Source organism: Poecilia latipinna, unplaced genomic scaffold (assembly GCF_001443285.1).
Source record: "Poecilia latipinna isolate Pla-1442-1.1 unplaced genomic scaffold, P_latipinna-1.0 Scaffold1583, whole genome shotgun sequence".
NCBI classification, from domain to species: domain Eukaryota; kingdom Metazoa; phylum Chordata; class Actinopteri; order Cyprinodontiformes; family Poeciliidae; genus Poecilia; species Poecilia latipinna.
The window spans coordinates 102,771-121,992 of NW_015114199.1; the positions used below are offsets into that span (position 1 = coordinate 102,771).

Consider the following 19,222-nt stretch of genomic DNA (forward strand, 5'->3'; position numbering starts at 1 on the left):
TGTGGTCTCCTTTTAATGTTACCCCATCAAACGAGCCTGGTGGACGTAACAATATCCACTTTTAGGAATTTTCTTGTCAAGGACCAGTGTTTTGTTTCTGTTTTTAGGATTTGCCATGAAGATAAACATGGATACGTTATTAAAAAAAAGCAAAGACTCCAACCTAATAACAAGGAAAACAGATTTAAAAACATAATGATGGTGCTTTTAGTGTCTCTCCATGTTGAAATTCAGTGAAAATAATTCAGGGAAAAAAAACATAAAAATGTTTAAGAACCTGCATTTGTTATTGTATTTGCATTTCAAAACGTTAACTGGTTCCTTTCAATATTTAGAAGGTCCAAAGAGGCACTTGTGGCTCCTGAGCTGCAGGTTGTTGACCCCTAGTCTAATCCCTTCTTCCCTCCCTTTCTGGCTTTCTTCCAACTGTAACATAAAAGTAAAATGTCTGAATCTAATCAAATATGAAGAAATTGCAAGACTGTCCCAATTCATGCATCAAAGCTATTAAGCCTTTGCTCTGATTGTTACAAATTCAAAAAATGCATCGAAGAAGAAGAAGAAGCTGTGTTAAAGTACTAAATTACTGGTAATACTTGATGTGTTATGCTGGTATATTGTTCTTTTACGTACCACACCTGACCCTGACACCCCCCAGTACAGTTTCAGGGCGGAAATGTCGGCAGCGATGAACCCAATGTTCGCCAGGTTTGTGGTGTAAAGGTTCTTCAGGTTACTTCCATCCATATCAGCGCTGCCAACCTTTGGAGGAACACCGTTATCTGACCCTTTGTCTGTCCAAAACAGCTTCCTTGAGAGGGAAACAGATGTGAGAAACAAATGAATCACACCACACACTACCCTGTAACATTTACATGAAGTCAAGTCTGCCTGTATAAGAAGCACAGTAAGGCATCTAGCTTCCTGAGGTTGATATTTCTTTTCCCTCTTTAGTGGACAGATGGATTACCCTCGGGCGGGATCTAGTGCAATCCCAAAAGGCTCTCCTGCTGCCTCTGGTTTTCCAGTTGAGGTGATGATGGTTTTCCTGTATTTCTCATTTCCATCTACACGAATAACCTAAAAACAACAACAAAATTTATTCCTTTTTTGTACAACTGACAGCTAAAATCACAACAGCTGTCAGAACAAAACTCTATTTCAGTTTTATTTAGAGTTCTAATGTCTTTATCTACGTCAACCAAGACAAGTTCTGGCGATGTGCAGTGAAGAGTATTTAAAAACACAAAAACAAAAAGTCCTCACTTCAATGGTCTGGCTGGTGGGATTAGTATAATACATCATTCGACTTATCCAATCAAAGGCCAGACCAGATGGCGCGCCCATGTAAGCAGCTGGAGCAAACTGAGCTCTGTCGCTGCCGTTGGTTTTGATTCGCCAAATTGAACTCTGAAAAAAAAGAGATCAGCAAAAATATGTTAGAAATACACTAGTTTAAGCTATCCATTCAATTCAGTTGTAAATAACTAAGCACAGGCATTTACAGTCAGAAGAAAAGGAGAGTTAAATGACTCGTTGTATTGGAAAATGTAAGGATTTAGACGGGAACGCAGCAAACGGGAGCTTATTATCAAGCTGCATCCTACTGGAGTATGCAGAAAAATACCAGCTTAAAGAAGCAACTGTTGATGTCTGTCAGTCTAAGAAGTGTCACTCCAAAGAGAAAAATTTGATTCACAAGTGGTAAACCTGTAAAATTGTTGGAAATCTGTTTTAGCAGCAAATCTACAACAGAGTGGCAGAAATCAGAGCGTTGCAGTGACTCAGTCAGTCCTACTCTGGGAGTTTTCAAGGGTTGTGCATTTAACTGAAACAATGCTTTAACCAAGAGTGGCTCAAAATCCCTTCACAATGATGTGAGATAAATTCAGACAAAAAAATGATCAATGACAGTTATTGCTCCTAAAGACACCATTCGTTCCCCCCATGTCTTTAAATCTTTGTCTAGTTTATCCACGCACCGTGCTCTGCACCCAGTACACATATTGCTCCTTGTCATCGAAGTCGATGTCTTGTCCCTTGGTGATGCCAGATATGGGGGCCATGGCGTTGTTGGACGTGTCATTGGGGTCCAGAGGGATCCCAAAGATCACAGTGTCCCTCACCACCATCAAGAAGGGAGAGTCGTCTGCAGCAAAACAGGAGAAAACATGAGAAAATGTAACCTGTTTTTAAGTTGTCGAGAAAAATGTGCTGAATATATGATATTTATCATATATTACAACTAGTTGGAAACCTGCCTTTGATACAGGTGCGCTGGTCTGAGTCCAGCTTCCAGCCAGACTGACAGTGGCAGGTGTAATACCTCGGCCTCAGGGTGGACAGCAGGCACAGCTGTGTGCAAAGGTGCTCTCTGCAAGGGTTGATGGCTAAACACAAAAGTCAGTTACAAACCATTAATTTGGTCAAACTTGTGACTTTATGAAAACATACTGTATGTAAAGCACAGACCTGCTGGCTGTTTGACTGGATGGTCCATTACGATACCCATCGGCTGGTAGATACCGCTGAAAAGAGTCGTGATGTTTCCACCATGGAACTTGTTGGTACTCATCACCTTGCTGGTGTAGCGCTCCGACCAGTAGACGCTGTCCTCAAATATAGTCATACCGTGTGGGTGTTGGAGAACCTGATGCGAGCAGGCACACATTTACCTGGAGTTTAGAAACTTTACAAAGCAAGCAAGCACTTTACTCTTTTCTAACAATAGATTGAACATACCAAGTCACTTGCCATGACCTGATGGCGGTTTCTGCCATCATAATCACAGTAGTCGATATATTTTAGGTAAGCGTCTGCAAAGTAGACTCTGTGTGTGGTGTAGTCCAGAGCTAGACCGTTGGGCCAATAGATCTTAGTGCTGACAATCACTTGTCTCGTGGCTCCGTCCATGCTGGCTCGCTCGATCCTGGGGTTCTGACCCCAGTCGGACCAGAACATCAAGTATGTGCTGCAAGAAACATCGACTTGTTTAGCTGGTGTTGACCGTTTCCAAAAATAAACTGGTCATTCCAAATACATGCTTAAATATGAGCTTACTGGTTGCGTGGATCTAAAGCGAGCCCACGGGGGCTGGTTATATTTTTGTTCAGGAGGACCTTCCGATAACGACCGTCCAGAGTTGAAACCTCAATGTTTTCCAGATCAGAGTCGGTCCAGTAAAGATTTCGACCCACCCAGTCCACAGCGATGGTCTCTGGCACCATCAAACCAGTGGAAAACACCTGAACCAGAGAAACATTAACAACCTCGGCCTGCATTCAGTGCATATGTAGCTCATTTTTCTGTTTCACTTACCTCTCGCTTTTCTGTACCGTTCTGAAAGGCACTCCATATCTTTTTCTGTGTGGCATCAGCCCAGTAGATCCTGGACGTCTCGCGGTCAAAGTCCACAGACACGATGCCTGACCCGGTGACCACTGGACGGATCACTGGTGGCCTCATGATGAGCCTGTTGGCCAGGATTTGGCTACGCTTTGCAACCAAAAGTACAGCAGCATGTGGGTCTAAAGGCAAGGAAATGAAATGTGTCAATGTTCTGTGTACAAAATCCAAAGCTAATCTAAAGAGAATTTATGGTTATTGGTACTGCAACACTTAGATATTTGTTGTTTGTTTTTAACCGTAACCCTATCAAACCTTGATTATCAGGCACTTTAAAAAAAACCCGGAAAGCTTCGCAAAGGTTACAAAATAGATTAAAATAAAATATAAAAACAAAAATCTGACTATTTTTCACTTGGTAAATAATAAAAAGGTCAAAACCCTAAATTATTTAATTGATTAATAAATTAAAATAGTATAGCTGAGGAATTGTGAAAACCAATTCAAGTCATGAAAAGTATAACGTAAGCAATAGAAACAAATCATTCACTAAAAAATTATTTAAAAAATTGGTAACAAAGAAACAAATCATAATTGTAATTGCAAAAGGTACATGCATTTGGATTTAAATTTAAAATAATTTGATGTAAAATCAAATCAAATAAAGCTTCTTAAAGTTAAGTAAACATAAATAAATTAGCATATAAGAATAATATATAATGAAAATAAACTAAAAGAATAAATAATTCACAATTAAAGTCCAAATAACTTTTGAAGTTATTTTAAGAAAATGCTTCATTTCCTCTTAAGCAGTATGTAGTATAGCCTTACATTTCTTTGTCATTACATCATTTTAGCCTTTTTCAGGTTTATTGTAGCTCTGCTTGGTTTTCACCTGTAGCTTTGCATGTGCGTCCGTCGGGCTCTAAGAGGTAACCGTCTGAGCAGTGGCACCTGAAGCTTCCTCTCTCGTTGTAGCATTGCTGGCTGCAGTAACCAGGGATCAGGCACTCGTTGATGTCTTCACACGTCTTGGAGTCGTTGAGGAGCTGAAACCCAGGTGAGCAGGTACACTGAGCCCCGAATGGTCCCTGGATGCAACCGTCACTGCAGTCTCCGTTGTTCAGAGCACAGTCGTCTTGGTCTTTAAAGAAGTGCATCAGAATCTGTCAGTTACACTGTTCTTCTCTTTAGTGGGGCGTAAACGGGAGGAAACTCACTGCAGATTGGTGATTCGTCTGCTCCGTTGGGACAGTCTCTTTGCCCGTCGCACACCTTGTCCAGGTCAATGCACACCTGGTCGGTGGGGCACAGCCACTGTCCAGAGGGACAGCTGAAGGGAGGGGTGGGACAGTTCTGTTCATCGCTCATGTCCCGACAGTCGTTTTCGCCGTCGCACAACCAGCTCGACGGGATGCACATTTTGTTGGTGCACTGGAAGTAGCTGGAGCTGCAGGTGACGGCCGGGCATGTGTTGTGCTCATCGGAGCCGTCCTCACAGTCCGGATGGCCGTCACACTCCCACTCGTCTGGTATGCAGAAACCGTCGGTCTGGCACTGGAACTCGTCGCTGTGGCAAAGGCCCGGACCTCGAGTGGCTGCAGGTCACAAAGCAGAACTTTAAGAAAAATATAACTAACATAGGGTCAGTCAGAACCAGGGTGGGCGGTACAGACTGAAAGCTTTTATCACAATATTTTATGGTACTATTGTGAAAACGACAAAGGAACAATACAAACTATTTATTGCCTCTTTTTTCAGGTAACTGTATGGCTGTGACCATCTTTAGGAGTGCAGAGAGTAGTAAAATTAACAATCCAAGCCATAAGGGCAGCTTTAAAAGGTTTAAAACATTTGGAATTTATTGTAGCAACAATAAATCTAATTTCTTATCATGAGACAAATGTATCACGATAAATGCCCACCCCTGATTCCTCTAAGAAAAACTTATCAAATGTGTTGATGAGCACCCTAAATTATGATTATTACAATCATACATATCAATTTATCTGGTTATCTTACGGCAGTTTTGTTCATCTGAATGGTCCCTGCAGTCGAATACGCCATCGCAGCGGTAATAGGAGCCGATGCACTGATCTCCGCTGGCGCAGGCAAACTCATAGGACTGACAGGAGAACTCTGGAGGGAGTTGGAAAGGAGAGAAAACATGGAAAATATAGAACAACAAAACTGAAAATCTAAAAAAAATAAATAAAAATTACAGATGCGTACCACAGTTTTTCTCATCTGATCCATCCAAGCAGTCCTGGTCTCCATCGCACACGTAGAAGTCGCTGATACAGCGGTGGTCCGGGCACAGGAAGAAGCCAGGAGGGCATGTGGTGATGGTTGAATCTAGGAATGACACTTTTCCTTTAGCACACTTAAATTATCACGTACGTGAGTGAAGACTAAACAGACGAGGATAAACTTACTACAGTTCTGTTCGTCAGAGCCATCGCCGCAGTCATTGTCACCGTCACACAACCAATTCTTGGAGATGCACTTGTTGTTATCACAGGTGAAGTAGGAAGGCCCACAGGTGGTTGGGACACGAGTGGGACAGTTGTCCTCGTCTGAGCCGTCTCCACAGTCGTCGTGGCCGTCACAGCGCCAGCTGGAGTAAATGCAGTGCTTGTTGTTGCAGGTGAAAGCGTATGGAGAGCAGGTCGCTCCTGGTGGGGATGCATGAGGCTTTCAGCTCATTTATTAAAATCACTGTGATTAAATATTACACGCAGCTACTTCACAAACACATTTACCAGTATCAGTGCAGTTGGCCTCATCGGTCTTGTCAACACAATCAAAAACGCCATCGCAGCGGAACGAGTTGGGCCTGCAGCGTCCTTCGTCGCACTCAAAGGCGTAGTCGCCGCAGTTGTCAGGCGGAGGGACGGAGTCGTCCTTGATGCAGTCCCTCTGATTGGCCTCAAGCTTCATGCCGTACGGACAGCCACACACCCGGCTGAAGGAGGGCGTTGGGAAGCAGAAGTGGCTGCAGAGTCCATTGGGCACTGCATTACAGCGGCTGTTGAAGGCTGTAGGAGCGAGGGCAAATAGGGAGTCAATGGGTTCCTGTCTCTGGAACCAGTGAATGGATCCACGTTTCAAATCATCAATCATGTCTAAGTGTCTAAACAAGATATTGGTGTCTTGCTTTATGTAAACTTACTGCTGTGGAGGTCAGCTGAATAGGCCTTGATGTTCAAAATGCCGGTGACTCCTTGCCTGATCATTATGCTTCCTCCTGCATCCCTCTTCCTCATCTCAAATATTGCTCTGGTCCTTGTGTCAGATATGTAGAGGTAGTCTACAGGACAGAAAATACATAAGCATTTTACTTCCAGAATAAAATTATTGTTAAAAAAAGAAAATTCAGCAAACAAATCTGAATTGACCATCAAGACCTGCTGTGTGAACATAGCCATATATTTTATCAACTGTAAGTATCAGCTTCAGATTTCACCGTATGAAAAGTAATCAATAGGTAAATTTAGAAGCTTTATCTTATGAAAAATTAGACATGGAAAAGTTTGTTTTTTCTTGAATTTGCTTTTTTGTCGTTTATTTTAGCACCATTTTTTATTTTATTCTTAAAAATACTAGAAGATGCATGTGACTTTCTAGTATAGAGTTGTGATGGAGAAATTTGAAATCATGATGCTGCAATTAACAAGATCACCTGAATAAACTGTCAACGAGTACGGCTGAGTGATCTGGCCGATGCTGGTGAATGTCTGTCTGTCAGTTCCTTCGATGCTAATGTGGCCAACCTGATCGAGAAGGGAATCCACCCAGTACAACCTGTCCATTCTGCAAACACAGAAATCACATCCAATCGTGAAGGAAAACACAGCATTTTAAAAGAAAAAGGTTGAGAGTGCACAGATAAACAGCAGGTATCATCGTCATCCTTACACATAATCCAGAGCGAGTCCAAACGGCCATCCCAGCGTTGTGTTGACCAGAGGAACAGCGTTGCTGCCATCAGGGAATGCTTTCATTATCACGGCTGGACGGTACCAGTCAGACCAGAACAAGTATCTGCAAAGCAATGAAAGAACAAAAATTACAAAAAATAAAAACATGACTGACTTTAATATGCAATAAACTGCAAACTGTCCAAACAGTTTCATCCAAAGTAAATCATACGCTACAGCAATTTTTTTTACATTAGAAGCACAAATGGGATTTTGTACAATAGATTATTTATGTGTCATAATTGTGAAGAGGAAACAAATAGTGGATTTTTAAAAAAAATAAATAAATATTTAAACATCAGCCATACTGAATCCATATTTAGTAGAAAAAGCTTTTGCATCAATTACAACTGTAATTCTTTAAGTTTATGTCAACAGCAGCATCCAGCATTTTCAGCAATTCACAACAAAGTAGCTCAAGCTCATTCAGGATGGGTGAACATCAATTTTCAAGTTTTGCCGCAGATTCTAAATTCTAAATTAGATTTACAGTCTGGACTTTGACTAGACCATGCTTATGAGTTAGGTGAATTTAATTCAGGGGCATCTGGGCAAAGAGAACGGAATAAAGATACACAGCTTAGCTTAGAAATTTATCTAAGAAAAACAAGAAAACTTCACAACTATGTACCCCTTTTAATTTATCCCAATAAATTACATGCATTCTTCAATATTTGAAGCACTCACCCTGCACTTGGATGAATCGCAATACCCTTCGGGTATCTGAGCCCAGTAACAATGTCTTTCTTGGACTTGTCTGTGACTCTGAAGGCCACCACTGCCCTGTACGTTGATGTGGTCCAGAACAAAACCTTGGAGGTCCAGTCGTAAGCCATCGCATCAACGGTTCCCACATTCTTCCCAGTCAAAATCTGCTGAGCTGAAGGGGATTCAAACAACAACAAAGTAAGAAGTGAACCCAAAATTACTAGCAATATCCACAAAACATGCCACGTATACTAACCGGTCCCATTGAGGTTGGATCTGTAAATGAGTCCTTTGGACCTGTCATTGTAAAACACAGCCTCTTCTTTCCCATCAAATTCCACAGCGGAGCCAGAAAAAGAGGATCCGAGTCCATTCAGGGGAAGAGTGACGTCCTCCTGGAGAGATAAGTTCAGAGGGATTCCCCGGATGGCCAGGGAGGAAGCAACCAACAGGTAGTCCTTAATCTCTGTGGAAGGAGAAAGACTGCGGTCACAAATTCAATTCAAGAAATGGAATAATTGGAGAAAGTAATTACAACTTATCCAATAGTTTCATCATTAAAAAAGCAGAACCTGGAACACAACCAGAAAGAAAAGGGAAACTCACTAAAGCAGCTGTGACGGTCGGATCCAAGATCGTAACCATAGCGACATTTACAGCGGAAGCCCAAACCATCGTTATCTGAGCGGTGGCTTAAAACACAAATATGCTGACAGCCGCCATTGTGTCTGCCACACGGGTTCATCACTGCAGCAAGAAACAGATGGGATTACCTCTCATGATCAGACCGACTCATTGTTCCAAGACGGACCAGAGCATTCCTACCAAAAGGCTGAACGAGAGAGTGAGAGACGACAACGTGTCCTGGTCGGTTGGCTGTGCGATAGAGGAGAGTGGGATTGCTGCCATTGAAGCGATTGGTTCTGATCACCCCCATCTTGGTCCAGTCCGTGAAGAAGACATGGTTTTCAAACACAGCCATCCCGAAAGGATGTGGTGACTGCGTTGCACCATTGAGAACTGTTTTCCTGGAAAAAAAAAACAGCCACAGTTCAGATGTTACATCGAGAGAAACGCACCACATGCCAAGACAAGCAGAAAAATCCCAAACCTGTCCAAACCGCTGTATGTGACCGTCTCCACCGTGTCAAAGTGGCTGTCGGACCAGTAGACCCTCTTTGTTATGATGTCCAGGGTTATCGCAGTGGGTGTGCCGAGTCTGCTTTTGATGAGCTCCGCTCGGTTGCTGCCGTCCATGAAGGCCCGTTCCAGCTTTACGTTCTCCTGGTTCACACCCATGTCTGAGAAAAACATGTAGCTGCAAACAGGAAGCAAACATTGAAGGGGGATGTTGTGCAACAACAAACACATCCAGGTGTCTCACAGATGACAAGAAAATATGCGATTTGATTGAAAGGATGTGGTTCGATTGGACTCACCCCACCGTAGGATCCAGGGCGAGGCCATGAGGAGTTTCTAAGTTTTCAGCCACCAGCGTGACTCGATTCCCTCCATCATAGTCGCACATATCAATTCGCTCCAGAGTTGCGTCCAAAACATAAAGTTTAAAGTTGATCCAATCCACTGCAAGGTTTTGGATATTTGGGACTGCAGCGGTCAGAATTTCCTTGATGTTTTCCCCGTTATAGCTGGCAGAATAAACCTAGAAAAGAGATTTAAGGAGTTGGTTTTGCAATCATTAGAAAAGGAGGAAAAGCAGACAGTGAACCAGACAGACCTTTTTTGTATTTGTATCGCTCCAGAAGACTAAATTGCTCCGAATGTTGTAGGCCACCCCAACGGCGTAACCTCTGCCCTGGGCCGGCACCAGAGTTCTGACAAAGCGCCCGTGAATATCAGCCATCATCACGTCACCCCCATTTGTAAAAATGAGCTGTGGCAGCCCACCTAAAAAAGAAATTGGAAAAGAAATTGTGAGATATGGAACATTCACCTGTGTTAAATTTATCTTTTAAAAATGTTTTTGACACACTTTTTTCCCCCAAAGATATGTAAAAGACATTTTCTTTCAAAGGCATGCCAGGAAAACCCATTTTCTATCCAAACTGAACAGTTCAGAGTAGAAACTCTACTGGCACATTGACTTGTAACATTTGCTTGGGTCAAATTGGGAAGAAACATCTTTTTGACACAAAGATCTTGCATGAAACTAAAGATGAAAAACTGTCAAAATTACCTCATGCTCATTTTTAAAGTGGCAGTATTATGTAAAATCTAATATTTTGGACTTTCATTTTCAAGTTAAACCACCTTCAAACGTTTTACAGTGTGTAGAGTGAGATCTAAACCTGATGTTTGTGTACCTGACACATTGGCTTTGCAGACGTGTCCCTGCTCCAAGAAGTATCCATCTGCACAGCTGCAGTGATGAGTCCCAGGTCGATCCTCACAGAGTTGATCACAGATCCCCCAGATCTCACAGTCATTATAGTCTGTGCAGCAGAGCAAACAGTCACGTTTTAAGCGTAAAGGGCGAACAGCAAGGATCTATAACCAGACAGCTGTGAAATTAAGGCTGTAAATTTAGCTCTTCCATGCTGACTCATAATCAACAACTAAAAAAACACACTGCAGATTTCCAGAATGTTTTTCACAGTAGTGAGGAATTCACACATGTATAAAAACAACAACATGTGACTCACCTACACAGGAGCGGCTGTCGTTAGCTACTATAAATCCATCAGGGCAGTAACATGTGCCACCCTGGGGAGAAGGGTGGCAGAGATACTCGCAACTCAAGGCAGAGCACCGGTCCAGACCTGTGAATAAACTCCAAATCATGTTTATTGGTCTTTTTACAAGCTTGTTATCATCAAGGAGGAAGGCAATAGAGAACATTATCAGAAGAGCACCAACGTGACCAGAATCATTGCTGTGATTTACTGAGAATGACAAACCAACAAAGGTTAATCTTAAACCAGGAGTGTGTGAAAGCAGATAGGAGTTATGATGACAATATGATCTTACAAAGTGATAAGCTGGGAGTTTAATACACCACGTTTAAAACCTTAGCACCTTGATTTGCAGTAAAAGCATTCTCATTTTGACCTGGATTCCTACAGTTTATAATGAATGGATAACCTTAAGAGAATAGTGTTGGGAATGAAGTCTGGAAATACTGCTTTTGGTAAAATCCTTTAGGTTTCCCCATACTAATCAACATCTGAAATATACTTAATACTTCCTTACATCCTGTTGAATTATCTTCCAAACTGTATCAGCGCTGATTTTTTCCCCCTTTTTAAAAAATCTCCATCCAAAAACTTACCACATGTTTGCTGTGCCGTGGTGTTGGTCTCATCTGTTCCTCCAGGACAATCAGGTTTGCCGTCACACACTTTACCCACTGGGATGCAAGCAATTGAGCCTGGGCAACCCCACTCACCAGGGTAACAGTCCCGAGAGTCACTATCTGAAAGCCACAGAAAAAAAATATTTAAAAAGTGTCCATTTTAGGGAAGATTTCAACAAATCTTATTAAGGCTGTTTTCACGTTTCATGCATTATTATGTGATAAGAACTAATAATACTCTCAATGTCACACCGTCTTATTGTAAAATCAGTTGTTATGCTCTAACACCCTGAGTTGTTAGATTTCAAAATGCCTACATGAGAAATTTTACATTGAATGGAGAACTATAACAGTCAAATTAACAGTTTAAATTCTAACAATACTTAAAATGGTCAATTTGACCTGTGTTATTTAATAATAACTACATATAAAACTGTTTATTTTTTGAAAACTCAAAAGAGAGGGATATTAAGGTTTTTGCACCTTAAAAACTGCATCACCTACTGTACATGCACAGCATTACTTTAAATCAGGGGTCCCCAAACTTTTTCCTGCGAGGGCCACATAGCTGTTCCTTTCTGTGGTCGGGGGACGGTATTAGTTTTTGCAGTAAAAAAAAACAAAGAAATTCTTGTCGACGGGACGACGACGACACTTTTGGATAGATTTTTACCCAGAATGCAAATGGAAAAAACCGTGAGTGAAACGGTGACTGACTATTATATATTCCATTGAGGGAAAGTAAGTTTCACATTTGCTCAAAAGCCCCCTGGTGGTTGAAGAAAAATCCACATATAAACCGGAAAATACAATATATGAAAAAAAACACTGAATGCTCTCTGGTATGAGCAGGCGGGCCGGATCCGGCATTGTTCAGGGGGCCGGATCAAATGACGTGGCGGGCCGGATCCGGCCCGCGGGCCGTAGTTTGGGGACCCCTGCTTTAAATAAATGGCACATTATATAAAACACTGTTTGGGACTTCTGAAACCTTTTTTTAAATTATAAAAACACAAAATAGGGTGATTTTACTAAGTTAAAATGTAAATTGATTTTAAAGCAAAAAAGACATTGACATAAAGTCAATAAATGCTCCACAAATCACAAAGTGTTTTATGTTTTACCGAATGTATAGTAAGCAAAATTACCAATTTCAACCATAACCACTCTTAGATTTCAAACTAGAGTAGATCAAATTGATTTCAGAATTGTTAAATTTAGTGAAAGAATGCTCTCTTCACAGAGCTTTAGGTAGAATGATAGAAAGGCCAAATGGAAGTCCACATGAATCTCACCACATCCACTTTCATCACTGAAGTCTCCACAGTCGTTGAACTTGTCACACACAAAGTTCTGAGGAATACAACGGCCACTGGAACAAGTGAACTGGTTGCCACTACAGGTTGGATATTCTGCAAGGCGGAGATGTTTAATGGGAGTCAGTAGGCAGATTGCACACTTGTTGCCACTTCTTTAGAAATGTAGGTTACCACAGTCTTGCTCATCACTGTTATCCCCACAGTCGTCCCAGTGGTCGCACACAAACGGCTGTGGCACACAGAAGCCATTCGCACACTCGAACTGGTGGATGGGACAGTGGTGAGCGGCTGAAAAATAAAACAAAAACGGTATTATAGTAAGATATTAAACCAGAATGCCACTTCATAAGCAAAAAATAAATGCTGTCAGTGTTTGTTACATATTGTAAGGGATAATTTTTGAAGAAATTCAAGAAAAATGTTAGACTTTTATACATCAGACTAATAAAATCACATTTTTAATACAGAAATGTGAGCTTAAAATATGTGTAATATCTCCTTAAAGGTTATAATTTTCAAAAGGTACTTTCATTCTGCAATCAGAGCTTCATCTAACTGCATATTGTTATTTACAATATCACATCATTAATAGCTTAAATAGTAGTTGATTAGATGACACTTTCAATATTCTATTTTTACTTTAATATTTAGACAATAATAAACATCTAAAAATCAAGATTTGTTGGTCTTACATCCACTTTAGATAATCAATTTTGACCAAACGAAATAGCTGAATCAGTACTGTATCAATACAGGCTATAACTATAACTGAATTAAATTTAACAGTTTATGAGATAAATTGGACTAAGTTCAAATATATTTTAAGCACGATAGGTTTTCTATTGATTTAGTTAGATTATTTTAATGTGCAGATATTCAATTGGTCTCAATGGTCATAAATAACCTCAAAGTAAAAAAAAAAAAATACCTAAAAGCGTTTTACTGTTATTACGTCGTTTTCTTATTATATTTTGAAATGTATGTCAGCAAAAAATAAATAGCAGACAGAAGGAGTTGGTTACCTTATTTTTACAAGAAAATAAAATTTAAAAAAAATCCTGCGTCGTTATCAACCGAAGCTAAACCAAGATGGCGCCCGTAGTTTGTTCAGGCTCCAAACAGAAAAGCTAGGTATGCATTTAAACCAAGCGTTTCTTTGGTTTAAATGCACACTTATTTGTGAAAAAAAAAAGTTTCACAGTAGTTTTTTTTTTTCAATATTAGACGTTTGAAGAGGAAAGATTGACTCGGACTTTTAAAATGCAACATTCAGGCGGGACAGCCGGCTTCCTAAAATGGTCCTCCGGCCCCGTATTCCACCCTCCAGTAGTATGAACCAAGCCAAATTCACACAGACAGGACCAAATGACTTAGTGTCTTAATTTCCCCAAACATAAGGAACCCTGATATTTTTGTCTGTTCCCTAAATATACTTTGAGGTCATGAGGCATTTAAGTGTTCACGCCTCGTTTGAAGGCTAATATATTTCCGCCATTCAATTAGTGGATTTGGGAACTTTGCTGCATGCAGCCCCCATTTTCTCTTTGCCCATTTTCTGTCTAAATACTGCAAGTAAAGAGCAGGAGTTCCACAAAAAATTAACTACTGCGGACACTTGTCTTCATTCTCAGAGCTAGCGCAGGACACAGGTACGGTGGCCCTGAAAGGCAAACCACATCCACGTTGTGGAAAGCCTAATTTCAATTCCATAAAAATGTGTTGGATGCTAATCGCAGTCTACTCACTGCAGTTGGCCTCATCAGATCCGTCTCTGCAGTCCTGAAGCCCATTGCAGTGCTGAGAGTGATTGTAACAGGCTCCGTTTGCACATGTCTTCTGGGTGCATTGAGGATAATCTGTAAAAAGGTAAAGTACTTAAGTCTATGCAAATATTAAAAATTAACTAAGTTTGAGACAACACTGGAGACCATCTGACAGCAGAAAAATCCAACTACAAGCACGGCAGGATCAGCCGCCATTAAAGACAAAAGTCTTACTGCAGTTTCTCTCATCAGAGTTGTCCACACAGTCCGTCACTCGGTCACATTTGTATTTGCTGGGGATGCACTGGCCCTCCTGGCAGGTGAACTGGTCTGGCCTGCAGGTTTGTCCGTCTGAAACAGAACTGGGTCAGAGGCTTTCTTTGCATTTGTGTTATTACAACTAGACACATACTTCAAAATCAGGTTTTCATAAAACAAAAGGATGATTTAGAGATCATTCCTCAGCTCAACTTAAACGTTATTGGAGTTATTTGCAATAACTCCAGCGTTATTTAACGCAATGATACATAGAAATATGCACACACAGCTAGTGTCTCATAAGACTTATGATAAATATAATTGCCTTATTTGTCTATGTTCTTTATGGACAGAGATATAAGCTGTGGCTTTGAGTTCACTTTATTGTAACTTCCTGTGCAATAAAAGTGAGCAGTGAGATAATGGGGCCATCTAGTGGTTTTAGTTTGCATCACTGCAAACTGTTTTTGTTTAATGTAGCAGGTTGACATGATATTACATGCAATTTCAGGCAGTTTTATTACCCATCATCACCCTGAGAAACAGGAGCACAACCTCAACTCTCTCTTTTTGAAATGAAAGATTAAACTTGTAGTCTGTACCACAGGTTCTTTGTTCATCGGATCCGTCGACGCAGTCCTCCTCCCCGTCACAGACAAATCCCAGTGAGATGCATTCACCACTTGTCACACACTTAAATTCCTGCGAGCTGCATGATGGAGGTGCTGCAGCAGGGAAACAAAACAGGTGAACTGGTTTTCAGACTTTCCTCGCTGACTTATTTTGTTGCTTGTCTGTTTCTGTGCTCGTCTTCTCTGTCCTTGTAGATTGTCAGTCATCCAGGTTTTGGGAATCCCAATTGCTTAAATGGAAGGTAATTGAACTTCTTTCATAGAAAATTAAGGCCAAGAAAAGAAGTCCACGTACCTTCTATTTACACACTCGGAACGCTCTTCTGTGGTGTTAAGAAATAACCACTATTCATTCCCAGGTTGTGATAAATTTGAAATCAAATGCCGCACTTACGGCAGTTCAGCTCATCAGAGTCGTCTGTGCAGTCCTTAGTCCCATCACACCTCCAGTCTTTGTTGATGCATTGTCCATTTCTGCATTGAAACTCATTACTGGCACAACTTCCTGCAGAAGACACAAAAGCACATCACATAAAGTACAACATAAATTAGCAATGCTTCAGTGAACAAAAACGGTACAAATCACTGTGTAATATCAGGATTTATCACAAACTTTACTTTTTTCAACTGATCAGAGTATCTGGAAACGTTTAATTAGCCAAATGTAGCCTACTGAATCCGTGAGGCTTAAGTAGGGAGTGAAAACAGGAATGTTTCTTCTTAGCCTCTCTTCAAAAGGGGAAAGACAAGAGAAAATGCAATTTGAAGTCAGGCAGATGCATCCTGATCTTCATAAATCAGATAAAACTACTTGCAAAAAATGTATCTGAGAAGTTGAAAGGCTTCAAGAGTTTTAAATTAGTAGAAAATGACTCACAAAAATACCACCTTAAAAAAGTTGAACTCTGATGTTGGTTGACTTTACAATGACACAGCGAAAAATCTTGTTTTATTATTATTTTTATGACATTTTATTAAAATTCTTTAAGTCAGAGTCACTTTAGTTCGAATAAAAATGTATTTTATTGTTTCTTTTACAAATGAATTACCATGTTTATGGCTGCGTGCAGCATCTGAACCTGAAAGCATGTGATCCGGCCTTAAAAGAAAAGTTAATTCTTCACCACAAAAGACAAGTCCAACTCGTGATCTTTTTTACGCTTTGCTGTCAATTTCAAATCTGTTATTACTGTGACATTTGCAGAATGATATTTTATCTTGTGTTCGTGGTTTTTGTATCACGTCAGGATGTATGCCCACATTCATATTTCTAAGATTACATAAATATTCTGTGGATAAAGGTTGGCAGGGAGAGAATCAACATGGACAAATAGAGAATTAAAACAGCTTTATATAACTCTAAATCAGAGAGAGGGCTTCAAATCTAAACATTTGGAACTTTTTGATTGACAGAATTGTATTATTAGAAATTTATTGCACTTATTGGATCCTTTGACTTGGAAAGTGAGGTACATGTCGAAAATCACTTATTCATAAATAATTGTTTTGAATAGAATATATTCTGTTGAGGTTTAAAAAATGGGATACTATAAATAAGACACAGTTCCTGAGTTTATAGTTTAGTTATTAAGCTACTTCAAAAAGATTCTAGACATATTTGTATGGTAAATATTTGCGTAAATTGATTTATTTTATTGAAAATGACCAAAAGTTGAAGTTTAAACTATAACTTGAACTTTAAATGAAAAATGTACTTACCTTGAACGAGGTGAATTCCTTGGGACAGCAGTAACAGAGCCAGAAGATGAAGACCCTTTAGGGCCATTGTTAAAGGTTCAGTTTTCCTCCTGTGTTTCACTGCGAAGGTGTTAGTTCAGTCCGGTGTGTGAACTCATGCTCAGTCTGCAACCATGACTCTCTGAAGCCAAATGATCCAAAGTGTGATAATGACTCTGAGATTGAGATGTCAAACCCCGAGCAGGCAGCACATCAGTAATGTGACAACGGAGTAAAACTGGTTTTTATGGCTCGTTATACTTTGCATAAACTTCATCTAAGATTAACTTTTACCTGTCGATATGTTGTCTACGTCAGCAAAAAAGAGTAAGCACTCATTTTTTTGTAACTTTGTGACAGGAAGTTCACAGTTCAGGGAAGAGAGGATATCAAACAGATTTTAAGGATTTTCTGGAGGAACCAGTCACATTTCGAAACATTTATGTTGTTGAAGTTGTTTAAATATTTGATCAAATTAAATGTTTTCTCATCAGTTTAGCTTCATGTAGAGGTTAATGGGTCCGTTTGTTCATTTTGCAGTGATGGCTCAATGTTTACGAGAGTTTCATCATTTTTCATAATTATTTAAAACAATCCTAAATAAATCCTAAAAGTATGTAAAAAACAAAAACAAAAAACAGTTAAGCTATTAAATTATCACAAAAATGCAGAAATGTTTATTATTTGCCTCCAAAGATTTAAAGAAACACTTTCAAACAGAGTGAAAATGAAAACAAGGATTTATTAAGCTTAATATGTAATGGATGAATTACAAAATGCCTCCCAATTGTGAATTGATTGTTATATTGCACAACATTGTAGCTTCATGGAGATGTTTTATAAACCTAACCCGTCTCAACACATGACTTTTGATATAACTGTGCTTAAAATGTGAATCATTACCTAAAACACACGGTCAAACTGCATAAATGAGAAATGTGAAACAACTGCATGTGGCTAACTCAACCATGAGCCTGGTTAAGTTCGGTACCATGCTGTAGGTTTTCCCATCATTTCTGTATTTAAAATGTTTTCAGAACACAAATGTCAAGCGGAAAAGTCACGATGCACCAAAAAGTGCAAAAGTATCTAAACAAAGGCTATTCAATGATGTGAAAAAGTATTTTGAAATATCTTTCTAACATCATTACAGAGGAACATTGACCTTCTCTTCTTGGCAGAATTGCTTTAATTCAGCCACATCGGTGGATTTTCCTGCATTATTTCCTTGTTGGCAGCAAAGTCCATGTTACCATCAGTTCCAGGTTGTTCTAATTCTGAAATTCTTTGTTAGTTTTATGCCAAAGATTAGAAGATCATCAAGATGTTTTCCTGCAAATCTGAGACCTTTAGGTTTTTTAGTAAGTGGTGTTTTCACCTTGGAACTTTCTCATAAAAGCCATTTTTGTCAAGAGTCTTTCTAAATGCAGAATTGTGAATAATGACTTTAACTGAGGAAATTGTTAACTGTTTTCTAAATGTGCTTATCCAAGTTTCTTTGAAAGATAACACTGGATTTTGGCGTGATGAGTTTGCTGTCTTTGTTTTCTGAGATCAGCAGAAATATCCCTTCAGCAGCACGTCATGTTGAACAGTATCTGATTGGAAACATCATGTCAGATCCCTCCTGCGAGTCAGGAGCAAATAACAGCTGGTGTTCCACACATGCATGCACAATTATATTTTCGCGTTGTTTATGCAGATTTTCATTCTTTTCCAGGCAAGGACCAGGAAGTTCCGCCAAGATGCAACGTGCAGCAGTTTTATGTTACATTAATCCTACATTAATGGAAAATTATCATCCTTACACTCAGTAAAAACTGACAATAAGCAGCTTTTGCTGACTTCCTTTATTGGACTTTTATGGTGGGCTACCTTCTCACTAGAGCTCTTATCAGCTGGTTTATGGCTTTTCAGTAGGAACAAGAAGCAAAGTTATTTCAGTGCCTAAATGACTCAGGGGAAAAAACTAGAGACTCAACAGCATGCAGCTTCTGAGACCTGTAAATTAGAAATTCAACTCACCAAAATTTAAAACTCTAAAAACACATGAAATAAATTTATTTGTTCTTTAATAATTTATTATTAAAGTCTTTTATTTTCTGCTAAACGATATGCTGGGAGAGAAGGTGATGTTTATCCAAACAAGGATGTTTGCGCAACTTGA

General features: G+C 39.8%; 1 protein-coding gene and 1 long non-coding RNA gene across 2 annotated transcripts in view; one reads left to right on the top strand and one right to left on the bottom strand.

Moving 5' to 3' along the window:
* The window catches only part of lrp2b (low density lipoprotein receptor-related protein 2b), a 46,693-nt gene extending 29,468 nt beyond the window's left edge, over positions 1-17,225 (bottom strand). Inside the window, exons 1-35 of the mRNA XM_015058910.1 lie at positions 17,038-17,225; positions 15,713-15,823; positions 15,289-15,411; positions 14,663-14,779; positions 14,411-14,521; positions 12,837-12,953; positions 12,642-12,758; positions 11,323-11,466; positions 10,697-10,813; positions 10,358-10,486; positions 9,772-9,941; positions 9,473-9,696; positions 9,145-9,351; positions 8,859-9,061; positions 8,640-8,780; positions 8,290-8,499; positions 8,013-8,205; positions 7,264-7,389; positions 7,028-7,158; positions 6,518-6,655; positions 6,108-6,383; positions 5,781-6,020; positions 5,578-5,700; positions 5,368-5,484; positions 4,566-4,943; positions 4,241-4,489; positions 3,319-3,527; positions 3,061-3,245; positions 2,743-2,971; positions 2,473-2,650; positions 2,262-2,390; positions 1,983-2,149; positions 1,267-1,410; positions 971-1,080; positions 634-811 (exon numbers count right to left, since the gene is read on the bottom strand). Coding sequence (XP_014914396.1) covers positions 634-811; positions 971-1,080; positions 1,267-1,410; positions 1,983-2,149; positions 2,262-2,390; positions 2,473-2,650; positions 2,743-2,971; positions 3,061-3,245; positions 3,319-3,527; positions 4,241-4,489; positions 4,566-4,943; positions 5,368-5,484; positions 5,578-5,700; positions 5,781-6,020; positions 6,108-6,383; positions 6,518-6,655; positions 7,028-7,158; positions 7,264-7,389; positions 8,013-8,205; positions 8,290-8,499; positions 8,640-8,780; positions 8,859-9,061; positions 9,145-9,351; positions 9,473-9,696; positions 9,772-9,941; positions 10,358-10,486; positions 10,697-10,813; positions 11,323-11,466; positions 12,642-12,758; positions 12,837-12,953; positions 14,411-14,521; positions 14,663-14,779; positions 15,289-15,411; positions 15,713-15,823; positions 17,038-17,104 — 5,808 coding nt within the window. The 5' untranslated portion in view covers positions 17,105-17,225. The remainder of the gene's footprint in view (positions 1-633; positions 812-970; positions 1,081-1,266; positions 1,411-1,982; positions 2,150-2,261; positions 2,391-2,472; positions 2,651-2,742; positions 2,972-3,060; positions 3,246-3,318; positions 3,528-4,240; positions 4,490-4,565; positions 4,944-5,367; positions 5,485-5,577; positions 5,701-5,780; positions 6,021-6,107; positions 6,384-6,517; positions 6,656-7,027; positions 7,159-7,263; positions 7,390-8,012; positions 8,206-8,289; positions 8,500-8,639; positions 8,781-8,858; positions 9,062-9,144; positions 9,352-9,472; positions 9,697-9,771; positions 9,942-10,357; positions 10,487-10,696; positions 10,814-11,322; positions 11,467-12,641; positions 12,759-12,836; positions 12,954-14,410; positions 14,522-14,662; positions 14,780-15,288; positions 15,412-15,712; positions 15,824-17,037) is intronic.
* On the top strand, positions 14,008-18,885 carry LOC106963811 (uncharacterized). Its single transcript, XR_001428263.1, has 4 exons — positions 14,008-14,314; positions 14,416-14,531; positions 15,294-15,433; positions 18,776-18,885. It is a non-coding gene; the product is annotated as an uncharacterized LOC106963811 (long non-coding RNA).
* The last annotated feature ends 337 nt before the right edge of the window (positions 18,886-19,222 follow it).